The sequence below is a fragment of the Podarcis gaigeae genome, assembly GCF_964106915.1.
Source record: "Podarcis gaigeae genome assembly, chromosome: 4".
Taxonomy (NCBI): domain Eukaryota; kingdom Metazoa; phylum Chordata; class Lepidosauria; order Squamata; family Lacertidae; genus Podarcis; species Podarcis gaigeae.
Window position 1 is genome coordinate 107,552,811 of NC_139677.1, and position 27,624 is coordinate 107,580,434.

General features: G+C 44.1%; 2 protein-coding genes across 6 annotated transcripts in view; both read left to right on the forward strand.

The window, feature by feature from the left end:
* Positions 1-27,624, forward strand: part of LOC310843263 (uncharacterized protein) — a 192,399-nt gene that overhangs the window by 82,039 nt on the left and 82,736 nt on the right. The window lies entirely within an intron of this gene.
* LOC310843356 (uncharacterized protein) overlaps positions 3,719-27,624 on the forward strand; it is a 141,929-nt gene continuing 118,023 nt past the window's right edge. Inside the window, exons 1-3 of one of the 5 annotated variants that reach the window (XM_083736618.1) lie at positions 3,761-3,817; positions 5,300-5,718; positions 5,910-5,991. In XM_083736618.1, the coding sequence (XP_083592744.1) occupies positions 5,317-5,718; positions 5,910-5,991 (484 nt within the window). In that variant the 5' untranslated portion in view covers positions 3,761-3,817; positions 5,300-5,316. Of the gene's footprint in view, positions 3,849-4,835; positions 5,719-5,909; positions 5,992-27,624 lie in introns of those variants that run through there. The other 4 variants (XM_083736616.1, XM_083736621.1, XM_083736620.1 and 1 more) reach the window with 4 other exon arrangements.

Below are 27,624 nucleotides of genomic sequence, written 5' to 3' on the forward strand. Positions count from 1 at the left end.
GATCCTCCGCTCTGAGGAGAATATCTATGGAGCCAGAGGAAGGAGCTTCACAGCTGAGATGGGGAGACCATGTTGAGGGTCTGGAGGGAGTGAAGCTGGAGGGAGAAGCTGTGGGAAGACTCTCCTCTTCTTCTTCTGGAGTCTCCTTCCAGTCAGGAGGAGAGAGATCTTCTCGGAAAATGAGATTCCCGAGTCCGTGGCAAGGGCTGAGAGGATCCCCTGGGTCTGCCATACAAAGGAATTACCTCAGGGGAACTGAGGAAAAGTGGCCCCTCGCTGTGAAGGAAGCTGGGCTGTGTCAAAAGTACCTCACGGAAAGACCTCTCATAACTAAGTGAGGGAATGAGAGAGAAGCCGCAGAAACAGACTTAAACCTTATACTGTAGTATTCACAGTGGTACCTCGCGTTAAGTACTTAATTCGTTCCGGAGGTCTGTTCTTTTTTTTTATAATAATTTTTATTAAGGTTTTCCAAATTAAAACAAATCAAAACAAATTAAATCCAATCTATAAACTTTTTGCCAATAACTAGGACTTCCCCTACCTACCCCCTCTTGTGTTCCAAATCTTCCAAATAAGCAATTAAATTCAACAAGTTCTTAATTACACTCTTCATCAATAACCCAATTTATCCAAATTCCCATCCCCTAAGATCGATCTATACCCTTCAACGAGTTTCCCCCTTTCAAACATAGTACAGATGGAAATAAGATAAATATGAATAGTAATTTTACAACCTTTGGATTCCAATTTTCCCTCCCCTCTTTCCCCTTTGCGTTTCACCTATCCCTCCACTTCTAATATCTTCCTGGAGTTCCCACATTACACTATGTCCCTCAGGTTCTTTGCCAGTCTTTAATTACGGATGTCCAATCATAGAAGGAGTCTATCAAATAAGGGCCCATTTCTTCTATCCAGGTTTTTATATCCAGGAGTAAAAACTCCAATTTTGTATCCATAAGCTTGTCAAACCTGAATATCCCAAATGTTCCCCCAGTTCTGTCCAATTCTTGTTATTTCCTTGTTCTTGTCAATCATTCTCCTCCTTTTTATTTCTCTGTTCTCCCACAGAAATGTTCTTTTTCCAAAAATTTCTAGTGTCTCTGCAGAGGCTTGTTGTTCATGAAGCAAAGCATTGCATCATGTTCCTTTCATTTTCCAACAAATAGTTCCATTGTTTCCTGTAGTGTGTAGACCTCTGTAGACAAAACAATGTCCCATTCCTGCAGTTTCCCAGGAGATTAAAAGTTCCATTCAATTGTTCAAGTTTCCTGTGCAAAAACACATGCAATATCCCTCGGCTCCTCTAGGTGGATTGCAGTAACAAAGTTCCCTTCCAGAATCACATCCACCAGACCAAGTAGCTTGTTGACCGATATTTAAAACAGTTTATATTCAATTTATAACAAATATAACCGGCAAAGTCCTCATAACAAAGTCTCTATTTTAATCTTCCTTTTTGACAGCTCTTTGACAGCTGTCAAAACCTCCATCGCTTTTCTCCAGGCAGTTTCACGAATCGCTCCAGGGATTCCGGGGGGGGGGGGGGGTTGCTTTTTTTAAAAAAACAATTCCACTTTTCTCCTCCAGCTCAATCTTATAATTTTCCCTCGCGAGGTTGCTGATTCGGCAAGATAAGGTTACACTCGATCTTAGTTGTCCAGTCCTTTGTTTTGGCTCTTCTACAATTTAGGGGTGGGCTGACTTCCTTTTTTCCACCTCCCCCGTTCGCTCCGAATTTTAAAAATTTATCCCCTTTTTTTAGTCCATATTCCAATTACTCACGGGTTCTTCTTTAGAGCCGAATTTTCAATAGAAGAAGTCAGCGCTCTCCGCCGGATGGCATGCGGCTGCGCTCGGCAGGGATAGCAGAGAACTCAAAGCACCACGCTTCTCCCCGGCACCCGATCCGTAGCCTTTAAAAAGGCTCCTTCACGAGTCGGGAGAGCGCTAACGGTGCCAGCCGAGTCTCCATGTCCACGGCCTCCTCTGGCCGTGGTTTTTGAGGGTCCCCGCATCGCCGGTGCGGTAGGACCCAGCCCCTGCCAAGCCGGCTCCCTCCGGAGCTCGGAGGGAGCCCGCCATTCGGCGATGGCGCCGACCCGGAAGTCCGGAGGTCTGTTCTTAACCTGAAACTGTTCTTAACCTGAAGCACCACTTTAGCTAATGGGGCCTCCCGCTGCTGCAGTGCAATTTGTGTTCTCATCCGGAAGCAAAGTTCTTAACCTGAGGTACTATTTCTGGGTCAGCGGAGTCTGTAACCCGAAGCGTATGTAACCTGAGGTACCACTCTATTCTGGATACCTAAAGTAACAAGTGATTTTGAGAAGAAGGGGTTCGAGAAGGGAAGCAGCAGTTTAGCGTCAGAGCTCATTATTTTATTTTGAGTTATTTCCGTCCAAAAAGCTTGACAACTCCTGGCCATCCCCCCCTCTCAAAAGGGAGGTGTCCCCCAGCCCTGGACTCCCCAAGAACAGCTCTCCCAGGCCGGCTTCTTCCTCCAGCGGCAGCAGGGCTCTCTCTGGCCAGCCAAACCGGCAGCGTCTCGCCCGCTGCGCTCCAGCCTACTCCTCCGCTTCCTGGCCGAGGGACCGAGGGAGATGCTCAGAGCCCAGCCAAGAGCCAAAGGCCCCCCAAAAGGGACCGAGGGAGATGCTCAGAGCCCAGCCAAGAGCCAAAGGCCCCCCCAAAAAAGGACCGAGGGAGATGCTCAGAGCCCAGCCAAGAGCCAAAGCCCCCCCAAAAAGGACCGAGGGAGATGCTCAGAGCCCAGCCAAGAGCCAAAGCCCCCCCAAAAAGGACCGAGGGAGATGCTCAGAGCCCAGCCAAGAGCCAAAGCCCCCCCCAAAGGGACCGAGGGAGATGCTCAGAGCCCAGCCATGAGCCAAAGGACCCCCCCAAAAAGGACCGAGGGAGATGCTCAGAGCCCAGCCAAGAGCCAAAGCCCCCCAAAAAGGGACCGAGGGAGATGCTCAGAGCCCAGCCAAGAGCCAAAGGCCCCCCAAAAAAGGGACCGAGGGAGATGCTCAGAGCCCAGCCAAGAGCCAAAGGTCCCCCCAAAGGGACCGAGGGAGATGCTCAGAGCCCAGCCAAGAGCCAAAGGCCCCCCCAAAAGGGACCGAGGGAGATGCTCAGAGCCCAGCCAAGAGCCAAAGGCCCCCCCAAAAGGGACCGAGGGAGATGCTCAGAGCCCAGCCAAGAGCCAAAGCCCCCCAAAAAAGGAAGCGATGGAAATGCTCAGAGCCCAGGCAGGAGCCAAAGGCCCCCCAAAAAGGGACCGAGGGAGATGCTCAGAGGCCAGCCAGGAGCCAAAGGCACCCCCAAAAAGGGACCGAGGGAGATGCTCAGAGCCCAGCCAAGAGCCAAAGGCCCCCCCAAAATGGACCGAGGGAGATGCTAAGAGCCCAGCCAGGAGCCAAAGGCCCCCCAAAAAGGGACAGAGGGAGATGCTCAGAGCCCAGCCAAGAGCCAAAGGCCCCCCAAAAAGGGACCGAGGGAGATGCTCAGAGCCCAGCCAAGAGCCAAAGGCCCCCCCAAAAAGGATCCCTTGCCATAGGCGGATCCAGGGGGAAGCTGCCCCCTTAGAGCCATTCAAAATAATAAAGAGCTGAGGTTCAGAAAGGCGAGAGAGGGCTGAGCAGGGGGGGGGGGGGACTAGCCTTGCAAGGGTTAAATGGAACCGAGCTGCCTTCCTAGAGAGGCCAGGAAGCAAGGGGGGCAGGTCCTCCAGAGCCAAGGCCCCTCCCTCCCTCCCCAGTCCTTTCCTGCTCGGGTGTCTCTCCTGCAAGGGCTGCCTCGCTGTCTCTCCTGGGATCTGGTGAGTCTCCCCTCTCTCTCTCTGGGATCTGGTGGGGGTCCTAGGGCTGCAGCAGGGGAGGGGGCCTGGGGGGGGCCTGATCTGCTCCTGCAGAGCCAGGAGGAAGCTCAGGGAAGGAGAGAGCTCGTCCCGGGAAGAGGGGGGGACCCCAAGTTAGGGTGGGGGTCCCAGGGCTGCAGCAGGGGAGGAGGTCTGGGGGGGGCCTGATCTGCTCCTGCAGGGGGGGGGACCCCAAGTCAGGGAGGAGGAGAGGGTCCTGCCAGGGAGGGGCCAGGGCTGCAACGCACTCCTTCCTGCAGATCAGAGGATCCCAAACTCATTTGGCCCCCCGCCCCCCCCTTTCTGAAAAGATCTTCCTTCTTTAAACAAAGGAGTCCCTAGGACTTTAACTCTGTCTGACGTCGCTCAGCATCACTGCACAACAGAGGGAAAAGGTGCAAATGGTTTTCCAAAGCTGGACGAGATGGACTAACCCCCCCCCTCAAAAAAACTCACGGGGAGGGAGGGGGGAAGGAAGGAAAGGTGGGAGAGAAAGGCCAGGAATAAAGAGAGGGACCCCAGCCCAGAGTCTGGCTGCTGCATTGGAGACCAGTTTCCCAGTGTCTCCCAGGGCAGCTCCCCACGGAGGCCACGGCAGCCATCCCCTCGCACCCAGAGCAGGGCATCCCAGGACCCCATCCTCTCTCTCCCAAAGGGATTGTTGCTGGAAATGGGCGCTGCTACTCACTGAACCTCCAGGGACCTGGGCATCAATGGCTGTGCGTGTGTTCAGCCATCTAAGAGAATAATAAATTTCCTGTCTTTCACCCTAAGCTTCAAGGGAGATGTCTTTGGCTCCACCCACTTGGCCCTTGTCCAGATACATTCCTGGCCCTCAGAGCAAAGAAAAAGGGACCCCACCCCAGGAGTCTGTCATGAGAGCGGCAGAGAGACCAAGTGCAGGAAAAGGAGACAGAAGCAGGGGAGTGGGGGGGTGAGGGTGGGGGTGAGGAGCAACTCCTGAGGACCCCCAGGCAAGGACCCCCACTAGAGCCAGGCATCCATTTTCCACAAGATACAAATTATTCCCTTGTCAGTCAGTTCTGACTTCTTGCATTTACTCAAAGGCAGGAGCAACTAGACTGATTCACCTCAGAGAAATCCCTACAGTTGCCTCCCCATTTTGCATCGCAATCTTCCTTCTAGGAGGGCTAGAGTCTGCTTCCTCCTCCTCCTCTCCTTCTTCTTCTTCTTCCTCTTCTCCTCTCCTCCTCCTCCTCCTCCTCCTCCGTCTTCTTCTTCAGAAGATATCTCATGGTTTGGTACAGTCCCGCCCTGGTTCCTAGGAAGACTCATCCATGCTAGCTCAGGGAACATTTCTCTTCTTCGGACCTAAAAATTCTGTAACTAAACAATGTATTTGCTTTGTAGGATTTGCTAGCACCTCATTAGCACAGGCAGAACTTGGCAGAAGACCAAAGGGTTCCATCCGATCTCTCAGAGGCTTCCTGAGAGCACAGATGGATGAGCGAGACCCAGCTGGCCCAGAAGAAGGAAGAGGCCATGCCAACCAAACTGGGAGCAGTGGGGGATTCTGGGGAAACTCTGAGCAGAAGATACTGGGTGAGGAGGACACCCTCTGCTCAGAGGTGCAGAGCCAGCAGGTCAGGAGGTTCTGCTGCCAGGAGGCCAAAGGACCCCGAGAGGTTTGCCGCCGATTCTACCAATTTTGCCACCAATGGCTGAAGCCAGAAAGGCACACGAAAGCTGAGATGCTGGACCTGGTGATCTTGGAGCAGTTCCTGGCTGTCCTTCCCCTGGAGATGGAGAGCTGGGTGAGGGAATGCGGAGCGGAGACCAGTTCCCAGGCGGTGGCCCTGGCCGAAGGTTTCCTCCTGAGTCAGGCAGAGGAGAGAGAGCAGGTGAGAGAGACTTTCCTCTGGATACTCCCAAGGGGCTCCAAGCAGGATGGAGAACATCCCATAATGCTCTACTTCTTTTCCTGGGAAGGCATCCATGGGATGAGATCTAACACCCTTAAACTTCTGTCTTTGTCATTCTCTTTCTAACATTTCTCGCCATTCTATGTTTTGAATCCTTGTTGCTCTTTCAGAAAAGGGATCGTTTTGCAGAAATGGACCTGGATTCCTGTGAGGCAGAGAGGCCTCCGTTGGACACCAGAGAGAGGCCACTGGGTAAGGAGGAAGGCGGCTTTTCTCTGTTTGGTCTCATTCTGTTGCTTTCCCAACTAATCTCTGGGTTCTTTCCATCAAGTTTTTTTTTGGGGGGTTGGGGTTGGGAGGAAGGGTCCAGAGGAGGAGAGATGTATTTCTGCATTACTAACATATGAAATGGGCACAAACGTCCAAATGCACTCAGCAGGAAAGGCTTTCTGAAAGTCCCATCTGTAGTTAGAGATTCCCTGTTTCCTCTGTGAGAGAAGTAGGTACTCCTGGCATCCTGATTACCTTTTTTTCTTTTGCAGATGACAGAATGATGTTGGCAAGACCTCCTGATCCGGCTTTTCATGGGGGCAGAAGGGGAACAGCGGCTGTGGAACCAGATCAGGTCAGGGGAAGCTGCCTTGTTGGGACAGAGGCCGAGGGATGGAGCAATGTCATGGACTGGTTGGGGACAGAGGAATGGTGGGAGGAAGCAGCCAGGGAACCAGGAAAGGAAGATGGCTCAGAGCCCAAGGAGTGAAGGTGGAGGAAGGATGAGCGGTCAGAGGGAGAAGAGGGAGAAGCCTGGGAAGAGGAGGTGTCAGAAGCTGAAGGGGTAACAGGGCTTAGTGAGCTGGGAGACTCTGTGGCAGAATGCAGTGCAGAATCAGAGGCAGAAGAGGAAGGAGGCAAGTGGGAGGAGGGAGGTCGAGAGGCAGAGGTGAGTCAGGAGAAGGAGGAGACACCGGGGTTCCCTCTCCTTCTGCCAGAATCCACCCTCCCTGCTTGTCTCTCAGAGCCAGGAGACGTCTGACAATGGAGGAGCAAAGGCAGTCTGCACACTGGCGCACTGTTCAATCGCTTGCCAGAAACCCCAGAGAGGAGGGGGCTTGGAAAGCCATGGGGAGTTGGGGGCCTTCAATCTAGGCAACTGCTTTTGTGTATGAAGACCCTGTGTGCTGGTCCTGGGGGGGAGGTACTGTTACCGTAGTCAGAGTTCACAAGATGTGAGGCGAGGTCCGAAACAGGGAGCCGGGCAGGGAACAGGAACACTGGAAGGTCCGAAGCTGGGAGCCGGGCGAGGAACAGGAACACTGGCTGTTCAGGTCTAGGTCCGGGTAAGAGCAGATACTCCACAACGACTGACCTTTATCTTCTCTAAGGCCAGGGGCGGTCCCGGCCCCCAGGAGCCCCGCCTCCCCTGGCCTTAAGGCGGGCACTCGTCCTGGGAGCAACCAGTTCCCTTCGCCTCTCTGCCCTAAGCCTCTGCAGTTCAGGAGAGGCCGAAGGGTTACTGGGCCCCGGGGGAGGCTTGCCTGTAGACACTGAGTCCTCAAGCACCTCTGGGGCCAGAATGGTTTCACCTGGTGCCTGCTCCTGAGGATCTGACACAGGTGGAGGCTCCTCAGAATCTAGGCCTTGCCCCAGTTCAGCCGGCCCTGGAGGCGGGGACTCCTGTGCAGGCCGGGATTCCTCTGGTTCAGCCTCTGAATCGGAATCCCAGGCCATCACACCCTGTCATGGAGTTCTACTCAATATTGATCCAGAGCAGAACTACAATGTATAGTTAGCAGAGTGAAATTGTAAAGACGTTGCAGGATCCCCCAAAATAGACCCGAGGCAATTGTATTTCATCCAGCAGAGCTTTACTGCTACTGAAGGCAAATGAGCATAATGGTCCCACATCCAAAACGTTCAGGATTGGCCCTGTTCATAAGAAATCCAGTTGCAGCAGACTTAACTGAAATTTCCCACAACTTATAATACATTTAAACCTTAAGACTCAGCATACTATGTACAGAACACCAGAAGGAAGAGAGAGAGAGAGAGAAAGAGGGAAAGAAAGAGAAACCCAGGCTCCTTCTGGCCTCTTCTTAGAGTCAGCATGACCTTGAAAGAAGAGATGACAGAGCCACTTTAACCCAGCTGTACTCAGCTTCTCTGAAGGAATAACCCAAACATCAGGAACCTTCTGCTTGTTTCTTTTACGCAGAGAAGCTTCCGGAACCCTCTTGAATTAATTAGTATTGTTGTTGTTCTTTAGTCATTTAGTCGTATCCGACTCTTCGTGATCCCCTGGACCAGAGCACGCCAGGCCCTCCTGTCTTCCACTGCCTCCCACAGTTTAGTCAAACGCATGCTGGTAGCTTCGAGGACACTGTCCCACCATCTCGTCCTCTGTCGTCCCCTTCTCCTTGGGCCCTCCATCTTTCCCAACATCAGGGTCTTTTCCAGGGAGTCTTCTCTTCTCATGAGGTAGCCAAAGTCTTGGAGCCTCAGCTTCAGGATCCGTCCTTCCAGTGAGCACTCAGGGCTGATTTCCTTCCGAATGGAGAGGTTTGATCTTCTTGCAGTCCATGGGACTCTCAAGAGTCTCCTCCAGCACCAGAATTCAAAAGCATCAATTCTTCAGCGATCAGCCTTCTTTATGGTCCAGCTCTCGCTTCCATACATCACTACTGGGAAAATCATAGGTTTAACTATACGGACCTTTGTTGGTAAGGTGATGTCTCTGCTTTTTAAGTGCTGTCTAGGTTTGTCATTGCTTTTCTCCGAAGAAGCAGGCGCCTTTTAATTTTGTGACTGCTGTCACCATCTGCAGTGATCATGGAGCCCAAGAAAGTAAAATCTCTCACTGCCTCCATTTCTTCCCCTTCTATTTGCCAGGAGGTGATGGGACCAGTGGCCATGATCTATGTTTTTTAATGTTGAGCTTCAAACCATATTTTGCACTCTCCTCTTTCACCCTCATTAAAAGGTTCTTTAATATCTCCTCACTTTCTACCATCAATGTTTTGTCATCTGCATATCTGAGGTTGTTGATATTTCTTCTGTGTCCAGTTCTGGGCACCACAGTTCACACTTCAAAACGACCTTGACAGATTAGAGAACTGGGCCAAAACAAACAAGATGAATTTTAACAGGGAGAAATGTAAAGTATTGCACTTGGGCAAAAAAAATGAGAGGCACAAATACAAGATGGGGGACACCTGGCTTGAGAGCAGTACATGTGAAAAGGATCTAGGAGTCTTGGTTGACCACAAACTGGACATGAGCCAACAGTGTGACGCAGCAGCTAAAAAAGCCAATGCAATTCTGGGCTGCATCAATAGGAGTATAGCATCTAGATCAAGGGAAGTAATAGAGCCACTGTATTCTGCTCTGGTCAGACCTCACCTGGAGTACTGTGTCCAGTTCTGGGCACCACAGTTCAAGAAGGACACTGACAAACTGGAACGTGTCCAGAGGAGGGCAACCAAAATGGTCAAAGGCCGGGAAACGATGCCTTATGAGGAACGGCTAAGGGAGCTGGGCATGTTTAGCCTGGAGAAGAGGAGGTTAAGGGGTGATATGATAGCCATGTTCAAATATATAAAAGGATGTCACATAGAGGAGGGAGAAAGGTTGTTTTCTGCTGCTCCAGAGAAGCGGACACGGAGCAATGGTTCCAAACTACAAGAAAGAAGATTCCACCTAAACATTAGGAAGAACTTCCTGACAGTAAGAGCTGTTTGACAGTGGAATTTGCTGCCAAGGAGTGTGGTGGAGTCTCCTTCTTTGGAGGTCTTTAAGCAGAGGCTTGACAACCATATGTCAGGAGTGCTCTGATGGTGTTTCCTGCTTGGCAGGGGGTTGGACTCGATGGCCCTTGTGGTCTCTTCCAACTCTATGATTCTATGATTCTTCCGGCAATCTTAATTCCAGCTAGGGATTCATCCAGTCCAGCCTTTCGCATGATGAATTCTGCATATAAGTTAAATAAGCCGGGAGACAATATACAGCCTTGTCGTACTCCTTTATAGGAAATACTTTCTGCACTAAGAAATGCAAAGTGACAGACCCTCCGGGAATGAGCTGCTCTTCTCATTACGCCGGAACCTCAGCCAAGATTGTGAATATCGTGTTCTTGCTGATAAAGAGTTAACTCTAGCTGTGAAGTGTGGGATTTCCTGCCCATATAACTCTGTGACTCCAGCCTTCTGAATGTCGCCAGTAGGATTCATCTGTAGTTGCAGTTTTTATGGAATCCTAGAGTTGAAAGGGACCCCAAGGGTCATCAAGTCCCATGCCCTGCATTGCAGGAGTCTCAGCTGGATCCCCCAAGACAGATGGCCATCCAAACTAGGCTTCTTGTATTTCTATATTCATCACTAAATGCTAAAATAAGCATTCTAAGCAGCAGACAGACGATAACAAATAGTGGCCAGGATTCACCTAGCCAGCCCCATCCGCTGCTAAATGGGGCCTGCCCCCCACTCCTCCCCCTCTCCATGCCCCCATGAACCCCTTGAATTTGGCTCTAGGGCACTGGGAGGGAACCTCCCCAGAACAACTCACGAGGAGAGGAGAAAGTGGATCCTCCCATCGGGGAAACTGGAATGCTTGCGTAGGCAGAATAACGTGGAAAACATAAGCTGGAGAACCACCTATTTGCACAAAGACAAATACCCGTAATTAAAAGCAGAATAAAATAATTGAATTTAAGCATTAAAATAGCTACCCATAATTCAAATGTGCAGCAAAGCAATCCTACTGAAATAACGCAGCAGAATTAGATAAACTAACAGGAAGGATTCAAAACCGTCGAGAGCAGAAATTCACGGAAGACTGGAGTAAATTGAAAAGTAATTGTGAAGAGCAGACGACGTTTGTAGGGTTGCAAGAAGTTTTGTGAGGAGTATTATTAGAAGTATGGAAAAAATGGAGAAGGGGGAGAATGATTTGTTAAGAGATGTAAAGGCAATATAAAGTTAAGAAATGCATAAGAAGTGGTTAAAATGGTGGATCATCAGAGGTGCTGATGGAAGTCTAAAAGATTGTATAAGGGATAAGTTTTGTGGTACATTTTATAATTTATTAGTTAAAATTTTATATATATATATATATATATATAAATAACGCAGCAATTAAGAGGAAGGAAACAACAGCGCATTGTGTAGCAGATCATATTGATCCTGTTTCAGAGGAGGACATTTCCCTTTTTCTTTTAGGGTCCAGTGTGCTTTGAAGATGTCACTGTTCGTTTCACGGATGAGGAGTGGGCGTTGCTGGATCCTGACCAGAGAGCTCTGCATAAGGACGTTATGGAGGAGAATCGGGGGATCGTGGCCTCTCTTGGTAAGGCTCCCTGTGGGATTGTCCTATCTGCCTGGAAATTCAAGAAATACCTCTATTTGACAAACCTCATATATTTTCACAGAGCTCAGCAGCGCCCCCTACAACACCTGGGAACCTAACGTCCCCACAATAAGCCTTGAACAGCAAATTACAGTTTTTTCTGTCAAAAATCTTCCACCAGTTCTGCCTTTTTATACTACGATTCGGCTGGTCTGAACTGCCCAGACATCTTAAATGTCAGCTTCAGAGTTGTTAGGAAAGATAAGTAGCTTCTGTCGGGTTTTCTGTTTTTGTTTTTGCTGCTGTCAGTCTTGGATTGATGGACGGGATGCCATGACTGAGCCAAACAAAATCCGTCCCAGAGAAGAGCCAGGCTTATTGAATCTCAGGTAGTAGTATCAGTGATAGTAATAATTTTTATTTATCCCCTGCCCATCTGGCTGGGTTGTCCCAGCTCCTCTGGGTGGCTTCCAACACATATATACACATGAAACATCAATCCCATATAAAAGGATATTAACTTTAATTGAACAACTTATACTAGTGGCTAAAATCATGGAAACCTTTTTAAAAAGTGTGTTTGATGGCTCATAACACCACTTTTTTGGGAAGTGATACCATAGGAAAGGGACACGGGTGGCGCTGTGGGTTAAACCACAGAGCCTAGGGCTTGCCAGTCAGAAGGTCGGTGGTTCGCATCCCCACGACGGGGTGAGCTCCCGTTGCTCGGTCCCTGCTCCTGCCAACCTAGCAGTTCGAAAGCACATCAAAGTGAAAATAGATAAATTGGTACCGCTCCAGCGGGAAGGTAAACTGTGTTTCCGTGCGCTGCTCTGGTTCGCCAGAAGCGTCTTAGTCATGCTGTCCACATGACCCGGGAGCTCTCTGTGGACAAACACTGGGTCTCTCGGCCAATAAAGCGAGATGAGCGCTGCAACCCCAGAGTCGGTCACGACTGGATCTAATGGTCAGGGGTCCCTTTACCTTTACCTTACCATAGGAAAGATAATTTAATGAAGATTGCAATGCAGTAACTTTTATGAAGGAGTATTTATTAGAACAACAGTCATAAAAAAGAAATGTGAAACGCTTAGAAAAAAGGAGATATACAACGCCTTCCCATGGAGTGAAGCAAGTTTTTTAGTTCTGCAGCTGTAATAATGTGAAACCAAGACTGAATTATTGCCTCTATTAATTGGGCTTTATTGCTGGGTTGCTTCTGACTAACAAGTTTCTTTAGTCAGCTCCCAAGATTTTCGCTTGGGCTATTCCCAGGCCATTCCAACAGTGGTATATGATTTCACATTTCACATTCAGAACACTTCAGTTCAGGCTCAAGTATTTGATTTATGTATTTGGGGGCATTGACGTTCCCATTAATGACACAAATTCTGCCCCCACCTTTTGCTGTCATACAACCCCAGATCATCACACTGTCTGGGTGTTTCACGGTCGGTATAATGCAAGTAGGATGTAAATCTTCTCCGCTTCTCCTCCTCGCGTATTTCATGCCCTCACTACCAAGCAAGGAGATTGGGGTCTCATCACTCCAAATAACACTGTCCCATTGTTCCGCTGTCCAGTTAACATGGGTTGTAGCCCAGTATAATCTTTTCCACCTTGGCTTGAGAGATAATGGCTTTTCCCTTGGGATTCTAGCATTATACCAGTCCTTGCACTCAACTTCACCTTCCATTGCCCCATGTCATCTTGTAAACACCCAGATGATTTTCTTCTGCCACGTAGGCACAGTCTCTTCATCCTTTGATCGTCACTTGCTGTTGTGCACCTTTTCCTTCCTTTACCAGTCTGATTTTGGAGTGACTGAGTCTCCTTATACCTCTTCACAAATATAGAAAGGCCAGCTTTGGTTAGGTTTTCCTCAATCTTTCTTCTTCTTTTTTCTTTTTTAAAAATGAATATTTATCGAATTTTATAACAAATAAAAATATCTCAATCATCGTGTTATATACAGTTGTTCTCCCTCCCGTCCTCCGGACTTCCCTCAACTCTGTTACAATATGAGAACATCGCAGCTGCAGACAGCCAGCTTGTTGACATCATGTGATATGGCTAGCTGTGGGAAAGTAAATTCCCGGAAGTTCACAGGCTTTGGAAGTCTGTGTCCAGTGTGTAATTGGAGACCTTCCTGTTGCGGTTGTAAAGGAAGTCTTTGTCACTTGCTGGGTGGAAACTGAAGTGATCGGACACGTTTTCTGTAGAGCTGTAATGTCAGAAATAAACAATATGTAAATAGATTTCTGACTACTCTTCTTTCCCCTGCGAAGGGGGAGAAGTGGGCATGCATTTTCCTATGCTGGGAAATGTCGCCTATCTCAAGATCTCCCTGGTCTGTCTGGGAACGCAGCCAGAGGCAGATCACCGGTAAACCAGCTCCGGGAGCAGGGAGAGGGGACAGCTTCTCCAGATGGGGCTAGTTTTCCAACAAACTCCCCCTCTACTGAGTTATTTAGTTTTATTTATTGTGTCCTGCTTTATATAAAAGTAAATTCCCTTATCATTTTGTTAAAATTTCTATTACTATAATAAAGTTGTGAATGTTTATTCAGACCCTGCCAGTGAGTCCAATCCATTTTGTTGTTTCTGCAAATAACCTGTAAATGGTTCCCAAACTCTTTCAAAATCCTTTTTGTCCTTCTCTCGTAGTTTCTTTGTTAGCTTAGCCAATTCTGCATAAGTCATCAGTTTTTCTTACCATTGTTCTTTTGATGGTATTTCTTCCATCTTCCAATTTTGTGCAGTCAAGATTCTTGCTGCTGTTGTAGCATACATAAATAATGTCCATTTTTCTTTTGGCAGCTCTTGATTAAAATACCTTTTTCATTTCATTATATATCATTTCCCAGAAAGCCTTAATCCTTGGGCACATCCACCAAAGGTGAAAGAATGTACCTTCAGTTTCTTTACATTTCCAACATTTATTATCGGGCAAATGATAGATTTTTGCAAGCTTAACTGGGGTCATGTACCACCTGTAAATCATTTTCATAATATTCTCTCTTAAGGCATTACATGCCGTAAATTTCATGCCGGTGGTCCACAACTGTTCCCAGTCAGCGAACATAATGTTATGACCAATATCTTGTGCCCACTTAATCATAGCTGATTTAACCATTTCATCCTGCGTATTCCATTTCAACAGCAAGTTATACATCCTTGACAAATTCTTAGTTTTTGGTTCTAACAATTCTGTTTCCAATTTTGATTTTTCCACCTGGAAGCCAATTTTCCTATCCAGCTTATAAGCCTCCATTATTTGATAGTAATGCAGCCAGTCTCGCACTTTATCTTTTAATTTCTCAAAACTCTGCAATTTCAGTTTATTCCCTTCTTGTTCCAAAATTTCCCAGTATCTCGGCCATTTTGACTCCATATTAAGTTTTTTTACAGCCTTTGCCTCCATTGGCGACAACCACCTTGGAGTTCTGTTTTCCAGCAAATCTTTATACTTAATCAAGACATTGTACAATGCTTTCCTGACAATATGATTTTTGAAAGCTTTATGAGCTTTGACCTTGTCGTACCACAGATATGCATGCCATCCAAAAGCATTGTTAAAACCTTCTAAGTCCAAAATGTCTGTATTCTCAAGAAGCAGCCAGTCTTTCAACCAGCAGAAAGCTGCTGATTAATAATATAGTTTAAGGTCTGGCAGGGCAAATCCACCCCTTTCCTTTGCATCAGTTAATATCTTAAATTTTATTCTGGGCTTCTTGCCCTGCCAGACAAATTTAGAAATATCTTTCTGCCACTTCTTGAAACAGTCCATCTTGTCAACAATTTGCAATGTTTGAAACAAAAATAACATTCTAGGCAATACATTCATCTTTATAGCTGCAATTCTACCCAACAAGGAAAGCTTCAAATTTGTCCAAATTTCTAAATCTTTTTTCACTTCTGTCCAACATTTCTCATAGTTATCTTTAAACAAATTCACATTTTTAGCTGTCATATTAATCCCCAAGCATTTCACTTTCTTAACCACATTTAACCCTGTCTCATTCTGAAACCTCTCCATTTCTATAGGTGTTAATTTTTTCTCTAATACCTTAGTTTTTAATTTGTTCAATTTAAATTCTGCAACTTGACCAAACTCTTGAATTAATTCTAGAACCCTTTTAGTACTAGATTCTGGCTCTTGTAATGTAAGTACCAAATCATCTGCAAATGCTCTCAATTTGTATTGTTTAACTCCGACCTGTACCCCTTTAACCAGCTGATCCCTTCTAATCATGTTCAGCCAAACCTCTAGGACTGATATAAAAAGTAATGGAGAGATTGGGCACCCCTGATGTGTCCCTTTTTCTATCTTGAATTCTTCCATAACCACATTATTTACAATTAGCTTTGCTTTTTGCTCTGAATATATTACACCTATACCGTTTTCGAATCCTTGGCCTACCCCCATCCCCTGGAGATTCTTCTTCATAAAACTCCAAGAAATATTGTCAAAGGCTTTCTCCGCGTCCACAAATATCAAAACTGCTTTAGTATTTATATTCACTTCTAACTTTTCCAAAATGTCAATTAAATTCCTTACATTGTCTGACAGATGTATTCTCGGGAGAAAGCCCGCTTGGTCTCAATGAATCTCCTCCATCAAAACTTTTTTCTTTTTTTTTTAATTCTGTTTATTAAGCTTTTACAAAATACATTAAACAGCAAGTAGACATAAAAAAGAGCAACAACAGCATTAAAAGAGAAAAACAAAGTAAAGAAAAGAAAAAGGTAAAAAGAAAAAAAGAACAGAGTACAATTACCTCATTTCACACACAGTTACAAACACTTGACCTCCATCCAACCCGGTTTAGATCAAAAACTCTTAAGGTTTTTCTGCAGTTATATGCTGCCAATACTATGGTCTGTATGTTGCAGGTATTAAATTCCATCCACTGTTACTTTGGTAATTCCCAAATTAACTTCAATATAACTTAAAAATTTGTTCCAGTCATTTTTTAATTTAACATTATTTTGATGCCTAATTCTTTGTGTCAGTCTCGCTAGCTCTATGTATTGAAACAATTGTTGGAATTCTCGCCCGTTCAGAGATATGTGCCTATCTGTTCAGGCACCGGCTGAATTCCTTTGACCTCCCTCCGGCGACTCCCGGCAGGAAAAACATACGAGGTCCGTTCCGGCGATTTTCCTCAGGCTGTGAGAAAAACACACCAACTGCTTCTCCTGCTTCTCCTCCTCCCTGCATATCCCCAGGGAGGGGAATCAGACACAGACAGAAACGTATCTACATGTCTTTATTTGTGTCTTTTAGCAGTCATACAGTAAAGATGTCTGCTCTCTTCAACAAACAGAGAGAAACTCCAAACTCCACCCATGTACATCCTGTACAGGTCATATGACTCACACACTGAGCTAACATCCGGTGCTCAGTACAGAATGGACTGCCCCTTTGTTCCCATGGCAACAGTCACACACTTCCTTTTTGGCTTTCCAGCCACAAGCAGCAGACCGAGCTGCTAGAGCCTTTGCTTGCTGCAGCATTGCTGCTTTAGAATAACATCTGCCACTCTTTGATCGTGGGGGTGTTAGGCGTTTTCCAATTTTGCGCCAATAGGATCCTGACCGCCACCGTGGCGTATTGAAAAAAAGTTTGCTCCTCGCTCTTGATCTCCTCTCCCACCATACCTAAGAGAAACGCCTCCGGTGTTTTGGGGAAATTATATTTCAGTATTTTCTTTAGCTCATCATAGATTTGTCCCCAGAATCTCTTCACCACATCACAGGTCCACCACATATGAAAGAAGTTTCCTACCTTATTTTTACATCTCCAGCAGGTGCTGCTTCCGTTTTTGTACATCTTCCCCAGTCTTGCCGGGGTGATGTACCAGCGATACATCATTTTTTCTAAATTTTCTCGGAGGGCAGCACATGCTGTAAACTTCATACCCCTCTTCCATAGTTTCTGCCATCTCTCATATTCTAGATTATGTCCCAGGTCTCTGGCCCATTTAACCATCACTCCCTTCACTTCTTCGTCCTTAGTTTCCCAGGCCAGCAGTTGTTTATACATTTTAGAGAGGGGTTTGGTGTTACTTTCCAGGATTTCCACCTGATATCTCGACTTTTTTTCGCTCATCCCTAGTTTTTTGTGTTCAAGCCACAGTGCATTAATCTGGTGGTATTGTATCCAACCATTTAACTTCCCCTTCAGTTCTTCATAGGGTCTAACCTTCCAGCCTCCCTCTGTTTTAACTAGAAGATCTTCATATGTCCATCTTTCCCCTATCTGGTTTGATTTTTTTAATGTTATAATGTCAATTGGGGAGAGCCACCAGGGCGTGCCTCTTTCAATCAATTTTTTATTCCTGTTCCATGCCTCAAGTAGCGAACCTCTAATAATATGGTTAGAGAAACTTTTGTGGGCTTTCCCTTTATCCTGCCATAAGTAGGCGTTCCAGCCAAACCTGGCATTAAAGCCCTCTAGATCCAATAAGTCTGAATTTTTTAGGGTGGCCCAATCCTTTATCCAGCAAAGGCATGCTGCATCATAGAAGAGCCTCAAATCTGGGACTGCAAAGCCCCCTCTTTCTCTTAGATCCGTCAGGAGTTTAAATTTAATTCTAGCCCTTTTCCCCTGCCATATAAATTTCGCCAATTTTTTTTTGCCAGTTCTTGAAGCATGTTGTTCCTCTAATTACGGGGATGTTCTGGAATAAAAATAGTAGTCTTGGTAAAATACTCATCTTGATCCATCAAAACTTTTTTCAATCTCTTAGCCAAAATGTCAGCAAAGATTTTGTAATCCACTTTTAGTAACGAAATAGGGCGGTAGTTCTTAAGTTGAGTCTTTTCAGTCTCTGTCTTCGGTATAAGTGTAATAAAAGCCTCTTTCCACGATTCTGGTGCCCTTTTCCCCTCCAGAATTTCATTGCAGACTTCCTTCAAAGGTTGTAATAACCACTCCTTCAATGCTTTATAATATCTGGAAGTCAGCCCATCCGGTCCCGGAGATTTACCCAATTGCATGTTTTTAATGGCACCTTCTATTTCCTGTTCAGTTATTTTCTGATTTAAAACTATTTTACTTTCATGAGAGATTTTTTTTAATCCATTTTTCTCAAGAAATTGTTCTATGTCCGATTCTTTCTGCGGCCCTTGTGAATATAGTTGTTTAAAATATCTCTGGAAGCAGTTTCTGATCTCAATTGGGTTATAGATGTTCTTTCCTTCCACTTCTAAGTTTGTAACCGTATTCAGTTTTTGTCTTTTCCTCATTTGCCAAGCCAATAATTTACCACATTTATCTGCTGATTCAAAAGTCTTTTGTCTCATTTGTTTAATTTTCCATTCTATTTCTTGATTCATCAATTCCATGTATTGTGTTTGATATAACTTAATTTCTCTCAAAATCTCATGAGACTTTGGTTTTGATCTTAATTTCCTTTCCCCTTCTTTTATCTTCTCCAAAATCTTATCTTTCTTCTCATTTTGGCTTCTCTTCTTTATTGCATTTTGTTGTATCAAGAATCCTCGCATAACGGCTTTACTTGCGTCCCAGATTACTCTTTTTTCAACATTGGTCTTCATATTTATTTCAAAATAGTCTCTCAACGTTTTTTGGGCCTTTTTATATACTTCTTCATCTCTAAATAAGGTGTCATTCATCCTCCATCTGAAGGAGCCAGCAGTTATTTGCTTCATCTCCATCTTTACGGCATTATGGTCGGAGCAAGTTTTTGGGCAGATTTCTACTTTTTTTATCTTTGGTGCCATTCCTCTAGTAACCCATATTTGGTCAATTCTAGTCCATGTCATTTTGGCTTCAGAAAAGAAGGTTCCCTCTCTCTCAAGAGGGTTTTTTGTTCTCCAAATATCAACCAAATCCATATTGTCAGTCATTTCAAAGAAAGTTTTTGGTAGTCTTCCATCTTTAGTAACTACCTGTCTTTGTGCTTTGTCCATATTTGTAGATACTACTCCATTCATGTCTCCCATCAAAATTAAGTTGTAATCCAAATAGTCCAACAAAATCTCATGCAACTTCTTGAAAAATTCAGATTTCCCCTCATTCGGTGCATAAATTCCCACAATCAAAAATTTCTCTCCTTGGACTTGAATTTCAATTGCCAAGAATCTTCCTTGTTCATCTTTGAAAATAAATTTCGGTAGCAATTTTTCTTTTGCATATATCACCACTCCTCTTTTTTTAACTTTGTCAGATGAAATAAATTCTTGTCCCAATCTTTTATTAACAAGAATTTTCCTGTGTGACCTCATCACATGTGTTTCTTGTAAACAAATCAAATCCAATTGTTTTTTCTTCAATATATGAAAGACAGCTTTTCTCTTTCGGGGCATGTTCAGACCGTTACAATTCCAGCTTAGAAGTTGCAGAGCCATGATGGAACTATTTACTTTCCCCTCCTACTGCTCCGTGGAGTTGTTCTTCCTCTGTCGGTGGTTTCAACCCAAATGATAAGTTTGCTATGTCCAGTATTCCTTTTCCTGATGAACTCGGCTCCTCCCCAGATTCCACCTCCTTCTGGAGATCCTCTCAAGAACTTGTCTTTATCACTCACAGTCCTTATTTTTATCTTCCTTCCTTTGTATTTGAAAGATAGGCCTTGGTATTTTTTAGTTTTTCAAAGCTCTGCAATTTTAGTTTATCTCCCTCTTGTTCCAAAATCTCCCAATATTTCGGCCATCTGGCCTCCATATTGAGCTTTTTCTGAGCCTTCGCTTCCATTGGTGACAACCACCTTGGGGTTTTATTTTCCAGTAAGTCCTTATATCTTATCCAGACATTAAACAATGCTTTCCTAACAATATGGTTTTTAAACGCTTTGTGAGCTTTAACCTTGTCATACCACAAATATGCATGCCACCCAAATACATTATTGAAACCTTCTATATCCAAAATGTCTGTGTTTTCAAGAAGCAGCCATTCTTTCAGCCAGCAAAATGCAGCTGATTCATAATAAATTTTGAGGTCTGGCAGGGCAAATCCACCTCTTTCTTTTGCATCGGTTAGTATTTTAAATTTTATTCTGGGCTTCTTGCCCTGCCAGACAAATCTAGAAATATCTCTCTGCCACTTCTTGAAACAGTCCATTTTGTCCAAAATTTGCAATGATTGAAACAAAAACAACATTCTTGGCAATACATTCATTTTTATAGCAGCAATGCGGCCTAGCAAAGAAAGCTTCAGGTTTGACCATATTTCTAAATCTTTTTTCACTTCTGTCCAGCATTTTTCATAATTATATTTAATTAATAATATACAATCTGTAAATTTTATGTCAACTTTCCACAATTTTCCCCAACTTGCAACCTGAATGTTGTGTCCCACATACTGAGCCCATTTAAACATGACTGATTTAACCTCTTCATCTTTGGTTTCCCACTCTAATAAAATGCTATATACCGTATTTTTCGCTCTATAGGACACACTTTTCCCCCTCCAAAAATTGAGAGGAAATGTGTGTGCATCCTGTAGAGCGAATGCAGTCTGCGCAACTAAGCCCAAAGTCAGAACAGGGAGACGGAGCGCTGCGCAGTGCTCCGTCTCGCTGTTCTAGCTTTGGGATAGCTGCGCAAAGCCTCCGCAGGGCAGCGGGGTGCCTTCACCCCGCTTCTCTGCGGAGGCATCAAAGGCTGTACTCCGGGGGCTTCAGGCAGCTATCCGCAAGCCTTCCGAGTGCGGCAGTAGTTCCCGCTGTGCTCGGAAGGTTTGCGGATAGCTGCCTGTTCTTGGGGTTGGGGTCGGGGGAAGACCGTCCCCAGCCCCGCAAGCTCCGGGAGTGGCGGCAAGGTTGCGCTCAATCTTGCCGCTGCTCCTGGACCTGTTCTGGGGGCTGGGGTTGGGGGACCCCACCCCAGCCCCACGGCTAAAAACGAAGCCAAGATAGCGAGCAGGATCCATCCCGCTCGCTGTCTTGGCTTCTGCCAAAGCCGTACGCAGCCTCTCCCAGCTGCAGGGGTTGGCACAGCTAAAGAGGAAGCCAAGACAGCCAGCGGGATGGATCCCGCTCATTTTCTGGGCTTCTTTGCTCTTTGGGGCTGGGGGGGAGAAATAAGTTTTTTTCCTTGATTCCCCCCCTAAAAACTAGCTGCGCCCTATGGAGCAAAAAATACAGTACTTTTTAAAACAAAATTGGATAAAATTGGAAAAAGAAAAAGAATCCTCCATCTTTCTTCTAATTTCTTCATAACTGTAGCCTTTTTCACTTAATAGTACTATTTTACATCACTTTCTGGGTGTCCAGTCAACTTCTTGTGCCATTTCTTTAATTTTATTATGTTTTACAAACCACTAAATGAAAAAACACCAAATAACCAACCAACATGATAGCCATCACACAACACACTGCCAAAAGTCAAGCTAAGCAAGTTGTGCTTCCTTTTTCTGGTTATTCAGTTTTGACTTTTGATAGAATACACATACAGATTACATTCTTCATTAAATTATCTTTCCATTGATATTACTCAAAACAAAGTGCCGTTACGAGCTATCAAGTATCTGAAATACACTTTAAACCCAAAAAGGCTTCCACAATTTTATTTTTATTTTTTTATAATTTTTATTCATTTTTCAAACACATAATAAAGACAAACAGAACACAAAACAAACACATACAAAACATTTAAACATGTATAACTTCATAATCTTATTTTCATGCACATTCTTTCCTTCGACTTCCCCATACCTCCCCATCACTGCATCCTTGTTTTACGGTTCTTTAGCAACCTTTTCGTCAATTTATCTATACTTCCCTTTCATTAAGTTTCCTTTAATTTGTTAATTACAGCTGTAATTCTCTGCTTCTTACCCCTTGACATCTTAACACTCCTCAATTTTACAACAATTTTAAAGATATATTTTAAATTTCTTCCAGTCCTCTTCCACCATCTCCTTCCCCTGGTCGCGGATTCTGCCAGTCATCTCGGCCAGTCCCATAAAGTCCGTCACCTTTGTTTGCCATTCTTCCAGAGTAGGTAGTTCTTGCATCTTCCAATACTTTGCCAGAAGAATTCTTGCTGCTGTGGTAGCATACATAAAAAAAATCCTATCCTTCTTTAGGACCAATTGGCCAACCATGCCCAAGAGAAAAGCCTCAGGTTTCTTAGGAAAAGTCCACTTAAGGACTTTCTTAATTTCATTATAGATCATTTCCCAAAAAGCTTTAATCTTCGGGCAGGTCCACCAAAGGTGGTAGAAAGTACCTTCAGTCTCATTACATTTCCAACACTTATTATTGGGCAAATGATAGATTTTTGCAAGCTTGACTGGGGTCATGTACCACCTATAGATCATTTTCATTATGTTTTCTTTCAGAGCATTACATGCGGTAAATTTAACACCAGTGGTCCATAACTGTTCCCAGTCAGCAAACATAATGTCATGACCGATGTCTTGTGCCCATTTAATCATAGCTGATTTCACCGTTTCATCCTGTGTGTTCCATTTCAACAGCAAGTTATACATTCTTGACAAGTTCTTAGTATTGGGTTCTAACAGTTCTGTTTCTAATTTTGACCTCTCTTTCTGAAATCCTATTTTCCTGTCCTGTTTAAATGTCTCGTTTATCTGATGATAGTGCAACCAATCTCGAACTTTGGACTTTAATTTCTCGTAACTCTGAAGTTTAACCCTTTCACCATCATGTTCTAAAATTTCACAGTATTTTGGCCATTTAGAGTCCATATTAAGTTTTTTCACCTCCTTAGCTTCCATTGGTGACAACCACCTGGGAGTTTTACTTTCCAACAGATCTTTATATCGGATCCAAACATTATATAATGCTTTCCTAACAATATGATTTTTGAAACCTTTATGCACCTTTGCCTTGTCGTACCATAAGTATGCATGCCAGCCAAAGCTATTATCATACCCTTCCAGCTCCAAAATGTCTGTGTTCTCAAGAAGTAGCCAGTGTTTCAACCAGCAGAAAGCTGCCGATTCATAATAAAGTCTTAAGTCCGGCAGGGCAACCCCCCCTCTATCTTTTGCATCAGTTAAAATCTTAAATTTTATTCTGGGCTTTTTGCCCTGCCAGACAAATTTTGATATATCTTTCTGCCACTTCTTGAAACAGTCCATCTTGTCCAAAATCTGCAATGTCTGAAACAAAAATAACATTCTAGGCAGTACATTCATCTTAATAGTAGCAATTCGGCCTAGCAAGGAAAGTCTCAACCTTGACCATATTTCTAGATCTTTCTTTACTTCTAACCAACATTTTTCATAATTGTCCTTAAATAAGTTCACATTCTTAGATGTTAAGTTTATCCCCAGGTATTTCACTTTTTTCGTTATTTCCAACCCTGTTTCATTCTGAAATCTCTCTCTTTCCTCCATTGTTAAATTTTTTTCCAGCACTTTCGTTTTTCTTTGTTCAGTTTAAATCCTGCTACTTGACCAAATACCTCAATTAATTCTAATACTCTTTTGGTACTAGTGTCTGGCTGTTGCACGGTCAATACTAGGTCATCTGCAAATGCTCTTAATTTGTAGTGTCTGACTCCGACCTGAACTCCTTTAACCAACTGATCCTTTCTAATCATGTTTAACAAAACCTCCAGGACTGATATGAAAAGCAAAGGGGATATTGGGCATCCCTGCCGTGTACCGTTTTCTATGGATATTTCTTCCGTTACCACATTATTTACAATTAGCTTTGCTTTTTGCTTAGAGTATATTGCACCTATACCGTTTTCAAAACCTTGGCCTACCCCCATCCCTTGGAGATTCTTCTTCATAAAACTCCAACAAATATTGTCAAAGGCTTTCTCCGCGTCCACAAAAATCAAGACAGCCTTCCTGTTAATGTCAACTTCTAACAACTCCAAAATGTCTATAATGTTCCTCACATTGTCTGACATATGTCTCCCTGGGAGAAAGCCAGTTTGGTCCTTATGAATCTCCCCTAACAACACTCTCTTCAATCTTTTTGCCAAAATGTCTGCAAAAATTTTATAATCCACATTAAGTAAAGATATAGGGCGGTAGTTTCTGACCTGGTTCTTTTCAGTCTCTGTTTTCGGTATAAGTGAGATGAAAGCCTCTTTCCACGATTCAGGTGCCTTTTTCCCCTCCAAAATTTCATTACCAACTTCCTTCAGTGGTTGTATTAACCATTCCTTCAGCACTTTGTAGTATCTTGCCGTCAAGCCATCTGGTCCTGATGATTTTCCCAATTTCATATTCTGAATGGCACCCTCTATTTCTTGTTCTGTTATTTTCTCATTCAGGATCATTTTACTTTGTTCTGAGATTTTTGGTAAACCATATTTTTTTAATAAATTCTTCTGTTTCTTGTTCGTTAACTGGCCCTTGTGCATACAATTTCTTAAAGAAGCTTTGAAAGCAATTACTTATCTCATTAGGTTTATGGATGATCTTTCCGTCCATTTCTAGGCTTGTCACAGTGTTCAATTTCTGCCTCTTTTTCAATTGCCATGACAGATGTTTCCCACATTTATCTGCTGATTCAAATGTCTTTTGTCTCATTTGCTTTATTTTCCATTCTATTTCTTGATTCGTCAGTTCCATGTATTGCATCTGATAATACTTTATTTCTCTCAGGATCTCATGAGACTTTGGTTTGGACCTCAATTTCTTTTCTCCTTCTTTCATTTTTTCTAAGATTTTTTCTTTCCTCTCATTTTGTTTTTTCCTCTTTATAGAGTTCTGTTGAATTAGGAAACCTCGCATCACGGCTTTGCTAGCGTCCCAAATTGTTCTTTTCTCCACTTCTGTTCTCAAATTTATCTCAAAGTAATCTTTCAATGTTTTTTGGGCCTTCTTGTAAATCTCTTCATCTCTAAGTAGGGTGTCATTCATTCTCCATCTAAAGGATCCAGTTGTTGTAAATTTCATCTCCATCTTTACAGCGTTGTGGTCGGAGCAAGTTTTTGGGCAGATTTCTACTTTTTTTGTTCTTGGCGCCAGGCTACTAGTAACCCAAATTTGGTCAATTCTTGTCCATGTCATTTTTGCTTCAGAGAAAAAGGTTCCCTCTCTCTCGAGAGGGTTCCTTGTTCTCCAAATGTCAATCAGGTCCATAGTTTCAGTCATTTCAAAAAAAGTCTTTGGTAGTCTCCCTTCCTTAGAAATCACTTGTCTCTGTGCTTTATCCATGTTTGTGGAGACGACTCCGTTCATATCTCCCCTCATTACGATTTTATAGTCTAGAAAGTCCATTAAAGTCTCATGCAACTTCTTAAAGAATTCGGCCTTCCCTTCATTTGGCGCGTAAACTCCAACTATCAAAATTTTTTCTCCTTGAATTTGTATTTCAATTGCCAGGTATCTTCCTTGTTCGTCTTTAAATATCATTTTTGGAACCAATTTTTCTTTTGCATAGATCACCACGCCTCTTTTCTTCATTTTGTCTGATGAGATAAATTCCTGTCCAAGTCTCTTGTTTATCAACAGTTTCCTGTGTATCCTGGCAATATGAGTTTCTTGCAGACATATTAGGTCTAATTGTTCTCTCTTCAAAATGTGGAACACTTGACGTCTTTTTCGGGGAAGGTTCAAGCCGTTACAGTTCCAACTAAGAAGTTGCAGAGACATTTTGTTCTTAAGTTCCTATTCGTCCGACTGCTCCAAGCTTTTGTTCTTCCTCCGATGGTGGTGGTAAAAGTCCGAATGATAGATTTGCGATGTCAGTTGGTTCTTTCTCCTCTACGGTTCCTTTCTGCAGGTCTTCCAAGTATCTCTCCAAAAACTGTTCTTCCACAATTTTAGCCACTATTGTATATCAAACAAATCAACATTCATCAATCCATCAGAATATATTAATAAAAATGTTGGTTAATGACAACCAACAAAGGCAAACACCCCACTCCCTTCAGTTCTTCTTGATTTGTTCCTGAGGCTCTAATCCCTTCTTTGTCTCCATTGCAGATTTTGATGAATTGGAAAACAAGAACAAGGATGAACATGACAAAACCCCCGGAGAGGAGAAGCCATGCAAAAATTTGGAATGTGGAGAGAGCTTCAGTCAGAGCTCCTCTTTCACTTCCCATCAGAGAATTCATACTGGGGAGAAACCCTATCAGTGCCTGGAATGTGGAAAGAGCTTCAGGAAGAGCTCCAATCTCACTATGCATCAGAGAATTCATACAGGAGAGAAACCCTATCAGTGTGTGGAATGTGGAAAGAGCTTCAGTCAGAATTCCAATCTCACTAAGCATCAGAGAATTCATACTGGGGAGAAACCCTATCAGTGCCTGGAATGTGGAAAGAGCTTCAGGAAGAGCTCCAATCTCACTAAGCATCAGAAAATTCATACAGGGGAGAAACCCTATCAGTGTGTGGAATGTGGAAAGAGCTTCACTCAGAGCTCCTCTCTCACTTCCCATCAGAGAATTCATACTGGGGAGAAACCCTATCAGTGCCTGGAATGTGGAAAGAGCTTCAGGAAGAGCTCCAATCTCACTATGCATCAGAGAATTCATACAGGAGAGAAACCCTATCAGTGCATGGAATGTGGAAAGAACTTCAGGACGAGCTCCTCTCTCACTTCCCATTATAAAATTCATACAAGAGAGAAACCCTATCAGTGCATGGAATGTGGAAAGAGCTTCAGTCAGAGGTCCAATCTCACTTCCCATTATAAAATTCATACAGGGGAGAAACCCTATCAGTGTGTGGAATGTGGAAAGAGCTTCAGGGAGAGTTCCCATCTCACTTCCCATCAAAGAATTCATACAGGAGAGAAACCCTATCAGTGCCTGGAATGTGGAAAGAGCTTCAATACGAGCTCCTTTCTCATTTCCCATCAGAGAATTCATACTGGGGAGAAACCCTATCAGTGCGTGGAATGTGGAAAGAGCTTCAGTCAGAGCTCCAATCTCAGTTCCCATCAGAGAATTCATACCGGGGAGAAACCCTATCAGTGTGTGGAATGTGGAAAGAGCTTCAGTTACAGCCACCATCTCACTTCCCATCAAAGAATTCATAGAGGGGAGAAACCATATCAGTGTGTGGAATGTGGAAAGAGCTTCAATCAAAAAGCCAGTCTCACTAAGCATCAGAGAATTCATACAAACGTTGGAAAAACCATTATATAGCTTTAGGAGCCGGGCAATCAGCACCTTTGGCTGATTGACATCTAATGCCCTTTTAAAATGTGGTAGGGAGGGTTTCAGGTTACGTGTTTTCAGGTTGCATCATGCGGTGACCCGGAAGTGCAAGAAAGAGTTACTTCCAGGTTTTGCTGCTCACACATGTGCAGACACATAAAATGACATCATGCAAATGCGCAGAAGCAGTTAAACGCGACCTTCACATGCGCAGACACACAGATGTGGATTGTGTTCCTTTCAGGTTGTGAGCGGGGTTCCTGAACTGATCCCGTTTGCAACCGGTTGGGAAACCCCCAGTTGGTACACATTGACATTCCAATGGCGTACATGCATCATGTGATTTATTTTGCAAGGCGGGCCTTACCTGCTCCCCCCCCCCTCAATATTTTATTCAAGTTGGCACCACTGGGTCGGGTGGTATACAAAACAAATAAATAAATAAATTGCCCTCGTTTGCACATGTTCCAGCTTGTC